Below are 12,677 nucleotides of genomic sequence, written 5' to 3'. Positions count from 1 at the left end.
CTCGTTTAAACTTGAGCCGTGCTGAACCTGCTTCAGGTCCCAGAGGGAGTCCTGCCCTGCTCTGGAGGGTGCAGCTGCATACCCTGCTGCCTGTGTGAGAAAGTCCCGCTCTCCTGTCTGCAGAGCCCCTTCTGTCCTGCTCAGAACCTCAGTTCTGCTCCAACTTCCTCTATGGAACCTCCTCTGCTTTCCCGCCCCAAGCTCTATGCATCTTTCAGCCCTAAAGCAATGGTCTCAGCGTCCTGCTGGTGGGTGTCTTTCCTCACTGGACTGCGAACTCCTCAAGGGCAGACACCAAGTCCTGTCCCTATAATTCTCTACATCACGGGGGGCCTAGCACAAGGCTTATCTTCTGGAAGGCGCAAATGTTTGTTGAAGTTGTGAATGAACTCCATTTGCATTTTATCTCTGGCAGTGTCTAAACCAAAGAAACTCACACTTCTCAGAAGAGGAAACATATTCAAATACCAAGAACTGCAGTTCCTGGTAAGACCTTTTAGAAAATGACGTTACTAACAGCAGCAACTGGAAACTCAGCAGAATGCTTAAGTGCTAAAAACAGTGCAATGGGCCAAGACTTGAACAGTCATGGTTTAGGTTGCCCGGGTTGGGGCGGGGGGAGGGGGAGGTAGGGGAGGGTCATGGCCATCTAAAGTTTTAAGAATCACAAACACCTTCTTTCTTAAGAATTACATATATTTACATTGTAGATATCTGGGATACACTTTTCACAGGAGTTACTTCTCAAATCCCAAATCCATCCAATCTGGAAACCGCCCTCAACTGTCTGAGCCAGCATTTCAGATAGGAGATAAGCTGTTTCCAGCTGGAGTGGCTTTGGAAAGTCCACTCTAAAATGAAGTCACCTGTTTGTTGTCATTGTCCTCCTCCCCAGCCTTCCTTCTGGGACCAAGCCCCATCCTGTGACTCCCCAAGGAGCCACCCTGTTTAGTTTTCCATGAGGCTCCCTGGGGGGTCAAGGCCATGGGGAGGGCTCTTCAGCTTGGGGGTAGACAGGTGTTCCAACTCATAGTGTCCACTCTCAGATGCCTTGTGTGTGACTTTCTCCTTCATGCCTTCCTGGCTCCTCTTGTGCTCAATAATCTGCTGGAGCTGCTGCCCAGCATATTCTGGCTTGGTGGTCAGTGGGCCAGCTGGCACGGCTACTCCAAGAACATCTGACACCATGTAGGGGCGCAGCCAGCCCACAAGAGGAGTGCTTCCAGGGCTGTAGTGGGTCTGCTTGTGGTAGAAGAGAAGTCCATCTACCTAGAAAAGGGGAAATCAGAGACCAAAGTGACTTCTGGGGCCATGTATTTCGAGGAGAGCCTATGCATATGGGGGCCGCTCTAATGGGCCAACTCTCTTTCCTGGATCACTGCCAGTGGAAAAAGAATCCTTGTTTCTCACACATGCAATTTCTCTAAATGAAGAAATGACCTAGAAATCTAAATTTTAGAAAATAAAAACATAAACAGCACTTTCCTGTTTACAGGGTGCTTGCCTACCCACTACTTCACCCTCTTACCCACCATTGAGGGTGTTTAAGATGGCACTAGGGCTAGCTCTGGGGGCCTCCCCCAAAACCCAGGCAGTATGAAGCACAAATTCAATGTGAACCCAGGTCTTCTGTCCCCAGATCCCATGTACTTTTCAGTACTCAGATGTCTCTGTAATGGGGAATGTTCTCCACACAGGGCACAAACCAGGAGAACTGGACAGGCCCCTCCAAGATGCTGGACTGCTGAACACAGGGAAAACAGGCTGTCAAGAAGCCCTGTTCCCCACACCATTGTTGGCTGCCTGACCTCCCCCTAAATTATCTGCAAGCTATGTTCTGGGAAACTCAGTTTTTCTCAACGGGAAGACCTCCTACAGTCCCACATTTTCTTTTCCGTGATTCAGTGACTCATCTCTAAAAAGCATTTATTGTCACTGGGGCATAGGGTTATAAATAAAGATGGTGTTCTTACCACCTTCTTAATTGACTCTCAGAAATGAAGGCAACTCAGCCTTTGCCATTTCCTCATTTGGGAAGCTGTGATCCTTTTAACAAAATTATATCAAGCTCAAGCAAATACTTCTGCGTGACTAGGCAGAATTTTAAAGGGTACGATGGGCAAAGGAAAGTCTGTGTGTTGAGGCTGGAGAGGATAACTGTAGATTCTGAGGATGATAAAAGGTTGCTGAGAACTGAGGAGCTTCTAGAGACATGAGAATTTTGGTGCTAAATCGAGAAAGTTCTGGACAAACCAGGACAAGTTGGTCACCCTGCCTCCACACCACTGTTCAGAAAGCACTGCCATCCCCAGCCATCATTTGCTCTTGGGAGGAAGGAAGGATAAGGAGTTTGAACCCCTGTGGTCTGTCCGTCACAGGAGCTCCCAACTTTACAGTCAGCTATGGCAGCCAGGCTTGTGGCCGAAAACAGGCACCCCAGAAGGACCTAGGAATGGAAGCCTTGTCCCTCTCTGGGTCCCCACCTCTCCACCTGTAAAATGAGGGACACAGACGAGCAGCTTTGGCATTCTGATGTCTCTAACAGAGCAGAGCTGAGGCTCTGAAGGGCAGCGGCACATCTTTTTCCAGGAATCAGCTTTCAGCCCTTTTCTGATGCTTTGACACAGCAAAGTCAGAGGATATCCTAAGACATTGGGTAACCAAGCTCCCTGTGTCTTGCAATCCCATCAGAGCAATAAAGACAATGCTTGTGTTACCTCAAAAGGGAAATCCATTGACAGCACCTGACACAGGCTCTCAGGGGTACAAGGGAAATTCCTTAGTCCTACAAATTTAAACTAAAATATAAATTACAACAAAGAATTAGCACATGTTACAAATAATATTGATTCTAGCAAGTAAAAACTGTATCAGAGAAAAAAAGTTCAGTCTCATCCTTCCCTACCTCCCCTCCCCCACCATATTACTGGGTTGGAGGTTCTCAACCTTGCTTTATCCACAAGAATCATCAGGGAAGCTCTTAAAAATCACTGAAGCCCATGCCTCACTCAGAGATTCTGGCTGAATTGGTCTGGGATGGGTCCCAGGCATTTTTTTTTTTTAAAGCTGTCCAGTTGAGTTTAACACACACCCAGGACTGAGAACCAGTGTCCTGTGCTAGGTTTAGGGGTTGTATGGTATGTTATTTTCGCAGCCATATGACAGTCCTACAGAACGGCTAGAGAAGCCCCTTCCACATTAGCAAGGATTTTTAGACTGAGCAGTATAATAAAGTGATTAGGACTAAAACTCTAGTAAGTCAGATTGCTTGGGTTTGACTCCCAACTCTGCCAATCATTTCATCTGTATATGCCTCTGCTTTCCCATCTATAAAATAGGATAATGAAAGTATCTACCTCATGGGGGTTGTTGCACGGGTTCAATGACATAATACACGTAGAGTGCTTAGAACAACATTTCAGAGAGAGCAGCTCCTATGTTCCCCTTCCTCAATGCATGTTCTCCCAAGACCTTACCGATAACATCACTAGATACTGACCCCATTTATTGTCCTGTAACTGGTTATCCGATTGCTTTTAAAAGTGTTGCACAAAGTACAATCAAATGCCAATCTACAGGTGTTTGCTAATAAAATGCCCTGAAAATAGCTGTCGCATATTTAATCAGAGTGGATAGCAAAAGCACTTGGGCTTTCATCCTGGACTGTGGGATGTTGGGGAAGGCAGTCCCTCTCTGAGCTTACACTCTCATCTGTGAAAGGAGTCAGCTGACTAGATGAGGTCATTCTCAGCTCACATACAAGAGCAGAAGTTCTCAAAGTGGACCAGCAGTGGTCCACTGTGGACCAGCAGTACCAGCATCACTTGTTAGAAATACAAATTATCAGGCTTCACCCTAGCCCTACTGAATCACAAACACTGGTGAGGAGGGCCCAGGCATCTACGTTTCACCAGGCTTCCGGACGCTGCTGATGCACGTTACAGTTTGAGAACCACTGTACTGGAGTTCTAGATAGCATTATTCGAGATAGTATTATTCTAGATCACATTATTCTAGATAGCATTATTAATAATTATAAAATAATTAGCATTTTATACAACCACTATTTATTAAGTGTATACCATAAGTATGTTAAGAGAACCTGCACATTTGTATCACTTGGTTCTTAGAACAACTCTGTAAAGTAGGTGTTATTAACCCTATTACACAGATGAAGAAACTAAGGCTATATGAAGTCAGTAACTTTGTTAATTGTTAGTTAACGTTAGTAATTGTTAAAGCCAAAACTGGTTCAGATCTGGATGGCTGTTAAGCCCACACCCTTCCCATTATGCCATGCTCCTTCAAAATTAAAAAGATAAGTCCATTCATAATTATTATATTTAGATAACAGACCAGTCCAAACCAATCCCCATAGAGAATCCAGCAATCCTAACACCAGGCCTTACGGGATTGAGCTTGGTTTTCTCTCCCAGTCCTTCTTCTTCTGGTAACTTTGAATGCATCCAGTAGAACCGGAAATCAGTCTGCCACAGAGGAGGGAAACAGAAAGATGAAATGCTGCTCACATCAAATGATGATGTGAACAAACACACTCCATCCGAAATAGTCATGTAGTTTATGAAGATCTAAGCTCTTCTAGCATTGATCTCATGTTTCTTCAAACACTGCCATAAGGTCAGAAAGATACTTATATAAAATTTTTGGAGATTTTTTTCTTAAAATCCAATAGGATTTTTAATGGTAGTAGAGCTGATCACTGATCACTGAAGGCCTACTATGTGGCAGGCCCCATACTAAGGACTTTACACACCCTGATTAGTACTCAACCACCCTCTGAGAGCTGGATTACCATCATCTCCATTTTACAGGCGAGCACTCTGAGGCTCAGAGGGATTATATCATTTGCCCACAGAAAATACCATGGGTCCCAGGACTCTAACTCCAGAGCACATTATGTTAGCCTTTGTTTTATTTTAATTCTGAGGATTAGAAGCTACTATAGAGTTTTAACTTCTCATATATACTTCATTCTCTGAATTACTGGTATGTACCCTTCTGTAGCTATTTAGTACCTTTTGTTTCTTGTCCATTATTTTGCTTTTAAAAATTAAAAGAACAACAACACAGTTATTTCTATATATTATAGAAATATAGGTAGTTTTAGTTACCAAATTTATAAGTTGTGAATACATGTTATGAAACATCCTTCAACAGAATTAAAGGAAAATATGCTCTAGGTTGAATTTATGAGATCTGAGTTTTCGGTGTGGCTCTTGCACTTGAGCAAGGTACTTACCATCTGTAGCTCTTTGCTTCCATTCCTGTACGATGAGGAATGACAACAGTACTCACCTTATAGAGTTCTTGTAAGGGCTTCAATGAGATAATGCTCACAAAGTGCTCAGCAGTACAAGCCTTGGCTATTATTGTTACGAATTCAGCAGCATTCTTTGGAAAATCATGCTTTGGCTAACGGCTATGGAAAGAGGTAACCTACAGTGACAACCCATGATTCTCAGACTTGGGCCTGCACAAGGATCGCCCGGAGGCTCATTAAAACATGAGTTGACCCCAGGGTTTCTGACTCAGTAGGTCTGGGAACTTGCATTTCTAACCACATTGAGAACTACTATGATACACTAACTGACAGGGAACACAAAAAATCACTACTATAAAACTGGGACACTGACAGGGCAGTGTTGGGAGCAGAGATGGAATCTGAGGGGCTGACCTAGCCTTACTCCGATGACTGCTACTGTCACTCCTAAGAATCAACAATCTCAGAAAAATGCTGGCGGAAGGTGACGCTTCGGGGAGAATATCGGGGCCCCTTTTCACTTGGAAAATCTCCTTCCCGAGCAGGCCCCTCAGAGATTCGAGGCTTTCTGTTGAACCAAGGAGGCCCTGCTGTTTTCAGGGTCAGGATGTGGTTGTGAAGCAGTAGAGGTGGCCAGAGACTATTTGATGGTGACTTCATTCTACCTTCTCTTCCTTGTGCCACCTGCACAGGTACCATCCCCGTTGCCCACGGTCCTCCCCACCAGCAATCCTCCCACAGTCCAGAGAGAGTGAGGGGGTGGCTGCAGCTTCTACAGAGTCCCAGCCTGCCCCTCCACTCCGTTTCTCTCTTTTCTCCCCTCAAGATTTGCTGTACTTCCCTTAGTTCCTCCTCCTTCTTTTTTTAAAACAAAGCTAATTTAAACACACTCAAAGAGGCAAGGAACATTAGATAATGTTCTTGATATACCACATCCTGTGCATACCAAGAAGCTGGTCACGTACCAAACCCACATGCTGGGCCACTTTCCCAGGAGAGGAGAAAATAGGAGAAGACATGAGGAGACTATCAATCCCTACCTGGCAGTCATAAAAAGGGTGTCCCCGCCAGCACATCACATCCAGAACATAGTAGGTCTGGTTCACCTCGCTGTAAATGCAGTCCAGAATGGTGTAGTCTGGGGACACAGAGCAGAAAGTCACTACAGGGTTCCCTTTCCAATCAGAGTTTCTTAGGGAGAAAGTTCTTTATGGCCCTTTCTTTTTTATTTTATTTCAATTATTTATTTTGAGAGAGAAGGAGAGAGAGAGAATGCAAGTGGGGGGTGGGGGAGAGAGTGAGGGAGAAAGAGAGAATCCCAAGCAGGATCTGCACGGTTAGTGCGTGGACTCACGAACTGGGAGATCATACACTGAGCCAAAGTCTGACACTTAACGGACGGAGCCACCCAGATGTGCCTTCACGGCCCTTTCTCGCTCCTGGGCAGGTTAAGGGCAACTCGAGGTAGGACAGCATGAGTGGGATCAAGGCAACTCTTAAGCCAGGTGGGAATTTTGAACTTTTATTTTCTGTATTTAATTATTTATTGACTTTAATGTTTATTTATTTGGAGAGGGTGGAGGAGGGGCAGAGAGAGAGGGAGACAACAGAATCCGAAGCAGGCTCCAGGCTCTGAGCTGTCAGCACAAAGCCCGACGCGGGGCTTGAACTCATGAACTGTGAGATCATGACTTGAGCTGAAGTCAGACGCTTAACTGACTGAGCCACCCAGTGGCCCTATTCTGAACTTTTCAATAAACTGGAACATTTACTCACCTTAGAAAAACTCCAGTCCAAACGGCAAGTAATCTTTCATTTGAATTTACATGCCCTTTTGAGTTCCTATTGTAAGTACTATGATCTGCGTGGAATATTACCTGTAAGTAATTCTTGCCTTTAAGGACCTTATAATCCAGTGCTCGCTTCGGCAGCACATATACTAAAAACCTTACAATCCAGTGAAGGAGATAAGATGATCATAGAGAAGAGAACTGAGAGCTGAGCTGTACAACACGACCTGAGAGCAACAGGAATTCCGGAGGAGCGAGATCAGAGCAGCAGGCGATGCTGCATGGAAGAGATGGTATGTGAACACAGTCTTCTGAGATCAGAGGGTTAAAACAATAGGGTAGAGGGGAGGTGGGAGAGCATTTCAGGCTGGAGAACTGATGTGCCATGAGCAAAGGTGTAGAGGTGAAATGAACATGGTACATGTGGGAAGCAGGGAGGCAAGCCAGCTGAACAAAGCTAGGAGTGGGTATATCGCGGAGGGGAAAGACATGAGGATGGGTGAACCAAGGCTCATGTGTGAGAGGTTCTGAAAGCCAGTAGAAAAGCCTGGGCTCAGTACCAAGCACACGAGGAACCACCAAGGGAGCCTGAGCACACAGAAAAGAGAGCAGGCCTCAGGCCCAGCTCTGCCACCTTCTCCATGAATGACAGTGAGCAACTTATTTAACCTCCATGATCTTTGTCTCCTCAGCCGAGCTCAGGTTAGAGGGAGAGGCTAAGGTTTGGACGATGATACAGGAGAAAATATAGGAGAAAAGGGAATTTAGCAGGAAGCCCCAGCAACAGTTTATTATACTTTACACTCAGCGTTCTGAGGGACCTTTTCCCTCAAAACTGCTCGGGTCACCTTGTAATGGATGTCTGTGGGAAGGGTGTGTTGACTTTAATCCAGGGATTTGTTGCCCAGTAGGCTTCACAGGGCTGCATCTATTCTGCAACTGAGGAGGCCTGACCTTGAAGAAGATAGCCTGAATCCAGATATACAGTTTCAAAGGTATGCTTTCAAAGTGAGTCTTTAGAGGCCCCCGGGTGGCTCAGTTGGTTGAGCACCTGACATTGGCTCAGGTCACGATCTCACAGTTTTTGAGTTCAAGCCCCACATTGGGCTTGCTGCTTTCAGTGTAGAGAGCCTGCTTCAGATCTTCCGTTCCCCCCTCTCTCTGTCCCTTCCTTACTCCTGCTCATACTCTCACTCTCAAAAATAAATAAAACATAAAAAAAAATTTTAAAAAGTGAGCCTTTAAAATACATAACCAAGGAACTTCTACTGTCTTTTACGAATTGTAAAACTTAATAAACAGGGGCATCTGGCTGGCTCAATTGGTACAGCATGTGACTCTTGATCTCGGGGTCATGAGTTCGAACCCCTGTTGGGGGTAGAGATTACTTAAATATATATATATGTATTTCAAAAAAAATTTTTTTTAAACTTAATAAATAGATAATTTTATGTAGGTACCTTTTGCTGTCGCTGAGTTTTGCCTGTTGCCTCCTGGCAGCAGGGAAGAAAACCTGTTGACACGGTAACCACTCTTGGTGTAGGCACTGGTAAAGCCCTGTGTGGGAAGTTACCATTCCCATTAGGCATCAGGTCTCCTCACCCTCTTGCCTCACAATCTGCAGGTATCATCAGCGCAAAGATGGCTCTCGACAAATCCCTCCTGCAGAAAAGCCTTTCAATCCCCATGCCAGGTGTAGATGAGGAACACAAAGTGCAGAGAATCCTTCCCACTACAGACTAGGCATGCTGGTATAGGGAGGGGGCCACTACTCACCCTGGAGGCCACGATCAGGGCTCTTTTTCCAACAGGGCACACGACCACAATCCATTCCTGCCCCAGATCTGAAGGGACGTCAATCAACCACTCAGACAGCATCAACTGGGAACACCAAAAAATGGCGTTAAAAATCAACAGGGGTGGGGTGCGTGGCTGTCTCAGTCTGTGAAATATGCGAATCTTGATCTCAAAGTTGTGAGTTTGAGCCCCACGGTGGGTGTTGGAGATTACTTAAAAAATATATATATATATTAAAAAGAAAAATCAGCAGCGGTGTGCTGCTGCGACATCTGCACCAACAGAAAGTTCATATCCTATATATATAAAGTGAGAATACACGTAGGCTGACAGTGGACCTGCACCCGCTTGCTCTTAGTTGACTTGTCTCAACTGACACTGACTCAATGGAGGCTGCGTGAACTTCACTGTGAACTTCAACTTCTCTCCTCATCTTCATTTCCTGCATCCATAATTCTTACTACCTTGCTTCCTGTGTCTGGGTGACGGGACCCTCTTCCTCATCTTACTTTGTCCATCTGCCTGCCGTTCTCATAACTATTATGTTCTAGGAGCTATAACCTCAGAGATGAATAAGGTCCCTGACCTTGAGATGCTCTTAATCTAGATCATTTCTCAAACTGGTGACCCCAAATACCTTACCAAAAGATTTTGGGAAAACTGCCTTAAAAAACGGGGGTGGGGGGACACGGGTGGCAAAATGAATCTGCAAAGATGAACTCTTCCACTCATGGCTCACAATCCCTCCCATCTACACAGAGACTGGCCTATCAACTACTCCCTCCCACGGAATCTCTCATCTCTCCTTCCCCTTGGCCCACAAAATGCTCAAGCCCTAATCATAAAAAACAAAACAAAATGAAAACCTTTAATCACTGCGTTTCTGTTAAACTATTCTACTTTCTCCTTTTTAAAACAACTTTATATTTCTTTTCTTTATTTAAAGTTTATTTATTTTGTGAGAGAGAAAGCACGAGTGGGGAAGGACAGAGGGAGAGGGAGAGAGAATCCTAAGCAGGCTCCGCACCGTCATCACAGAGCTTGACTCAGAGCTCAAGCTTATGAACCACAAGATCATGACCTGAGCTAAAATCAAAAGTCGGACACTTAACCAATTGAGCCACCCAGGCGCCCCAACAACTTCATATTTCTTGATGCTGCCCTCCTGCCCACTCTGACACCCTCAGTCCAGATTTGCAGCCCTGCCAACAGCCCTGCCAACAGCCATCAGTGACCTCCTCTCTCTCTTCCCTCTCCCCCACCTTATCCTCCCGGCTCCACTCCTGGTGTGACACTGCTTGTCACCACCTCTTTGTCCTCCTTGACGCATGTTCCCTTAGCCCCATGACACGGTGCTATTCTTTTTCCTGCCAAACATTCCTCCAAATGCTCCCCCAAAGCAATGTAGAGAATGTTCAGGAGGCTGTTTTAGGTTCCCCTTCTTTTCTCTTAGATGCTGCCCCACTGGGGCTGGACCGCATTATGTTTGCAGTCTCACCTGCCATTTCTGAGAGGACACCTCCTAATTCTCCTTCTTTTTCATTTCCAAATTGCTTTCTTTTCCTCCAGACCCATATTTGCACCTGTCCAGGAGGTATCTCTTTCTCTGCTTGCTCTCTCTGTACCTTAAACTCAATGTACCCAAAACAGCATTCACTGCCTTTGGTCACCCAAGTACCTTCCATCCCTGAAACCCCCCCTTTCTCTTTCTACATCCTGTAGCCCTGTTAATAGCAACACCACTCTCTGTTACCGAATCTTAAACCAAGGCGTAATCAACACTTCCGTAAAGAATGGTACTGCTACAACACCAAAAGCACAAGTGACAAAACACAGGAGCTATAAATAAGACTACACCAAAATTTAAAACTTTAGTGCTGCCACTGATACCAACAGCAAAATAAAAAGATAACCCACAGAATGGGAGAAAATATTGGAAATTATGTATCTGATAAGAGACTTGTATCTAGAATATATAAAGAACTCTTACAACTTAATGATAAAAGGCAACCCAATGAAAAAGGGGCATAGACATTTCTCCAAAAAAGATATACAAATGGTTAATAAGCATGTGAAAACGATGCTGGATATCATTAGTCATTAGGGAAATGCAAATCAAAACCCTGAGACACAACTTCACACCCACTAGGGTGGCTCTACTCACAAGGATGGACAATATCAAGCACTGGCAAGGTGTGGAGACACTGGAGCCCTCATACACGGCTGGTGGAAATGTAAAACATTGTAGTCACTTTGGAAAACAGCCTGACAGTTCCTCAAAATGTTAAACACAGAGTTACCATATGACCTAGTGATTCCATTTCCAGGTATATACCCAAGAGAAATGAAAACATATCCACACAAAAACTTGTGTGTGAATGTTCACAGAAGCATTATTCACAATAGCCAAAAAGGGAAACAACTCTAATGGTCACCAATGGATAAATGGATAAACAAAGTGTAGTATATCTATACAATAGAAAAGATTTTTTTAATGTTTATTTATTTTTGAGAGAGAGTGAGCACAGCGGGAGAGGGGCAGAGAGAGAGGGAGACACAGAATCCAAAGCAGGCTCCATCCAGGCTCTGAGCTATCAGCACAGAGCCCGACGTGGGGCTCGAACTCATGAACCCCAAGATCATGACCTGAGCCGAAGTTGGATGCTTAGCTGACTGAGCCACCCAGGCGCCCCAACAGAATATTATTTGGCAATAAAAAGAAATGAAGTTCTAACACATGCTCTAACACAGATGAACCTTGAAAACCTTATGCTAAGTGAAGAAAACCAGGCAAAAAGGGTACATCTTGTATGATTCCATTTATATGAAATGTCTAGAAGAGGCAAATCCATAGAGAAAGAAAGTAGATTACTGATTGCTAAGGGCTGGGGGAAAGGAAAAATGGGAACTGATTGCTGATGGGTATGAGGGTCTTTTTTGGGGTGATGAAATGTTCTGGAATTAGATAGTGGTAACAGTTGCACAGCCCTGTAAATATATTAAAAACCACTGAATGTGCCAAAACCCTGTAAATGTGTGAATTGTATGGTATGTGAATTTATCTCAAGGCTGTTTAAAAAAATAGTACCTAATACTTGTGGGGCTCCTGGCTAAGTATTTAGGGTATACTATCTCATTTAATCCTTCTAACAATCCTATGAAATAGTACTGTAAATATCCTCATCTACAGATAAGAAACCAGAGATTTAGAGAGGTTAAGTAACTTGCTTAAGGTCAACAAAAAGCCTGGCTTTGAGGTCAGGTCAATGTGACTTCAGAGCTTAAACATTTAACCACTTCTCATATTGCCTCTTCTATCCAATCTACTGTTAAATTCCATCTGTTCAACCTGGCAATACTTCTCATATTCATGACCTCATTTTCTTTACACCTTCACTGCCTTCAGCACTCATCATCAGATGGTTTTAGCAAAGTTAAGCTCCCTACTACAGTCTCTCTCTTCCAGACCCTTTTATATACACTGATGGGCATGTCATACAAAGTCTCAACTCTGTCCCTGGCTCAACAATTCTTGGTGGTTCCCCGAAATCTAAACCATAGTCTAGGGGGACCTGGGTGGCTTAGTCAGTTAAGCATCCAACTCTTGACTTTGGCTCAGGTCATGATCTCATGGTTCATGAGTTTGAACCCCAAGCAGGGCTCTGTGCTGACAGTGTAAAGCCTGCTTAGGATTCTCTCTCTTCCTTTCTCTCTCTGTCCCTCCCCTGCTCATGCTCTCTCTCTCTCAAAAGAAAACAAAACAAACAAAAACCTTAAAATCAGTAAATAAATAAATAAATAAATAAAGT

General features: G+C 44.4%; 1 protein-coding gene across 9 annotated transcripts in view; it reads right to left on the bottom strand.

Moving 5' to 3' along the window:
* Window positions 1–675: 675 nt before the first annotated feature.
* The window catches only part of SNUPN (snurportin 1), a 35,922-nt gene continuing 23,920 nt past the window's right edge, over window positions 676–12,677 (bottom strand). For all 9 annotated transcript variants that reach the window (XM_019441388.2, XM_019441393.2, XM_019441392.2 and 6 more), the window contains 6 exons: window positions 8,848–8,952; window positions 8,532–8,628; window positions 6,322–6,419; window positions 4,410–4,487; window positions 2,718–2,798; window positions 676–1,269 (listed from right to left, as the gene is read on the bottom strand). In XM_019441388.2, the coding sequence (XP_019296933.2) occupies window positions 949–1,269; window positions 2,718–2,798; window positions 4,410–4,487; window positions 6,322–6,419; window positions 8,532–8,628; window positions 8,848–8,952 (780 nt within the window). In that variant the 3' untranslated portion in view covers window positions 676–948. The remainder of the gene's footprint in view (window positions 1,270–2,717; window positions 2,799–4,409; window positions 4,488–6,321; window positions 6,420–8,531; window positions 8,629–8,847; window positions 8,953–12,677) is intronic.

This window comes from Panthera pardus, unplaced genomic scaffold (assembly GCF_024362965.1).
Source record: "Panthera pardus isolate Hobbes unplaced genomic scaffold, ASM2436296v1 HiC_scaffold_24, whole genome shotgun sequence".
In the NCBI taxonomy this organism is placed as follows: Eukaryota; Metazoa; Chordata; class Mammalia; order Carnivora; family Felidae; genus Panthera; species Panthera pardus.
Note: the sequence above shows the minus strand (reverse complement) of the source record. Positions and strands in the feature narration are given on the sequence as shown.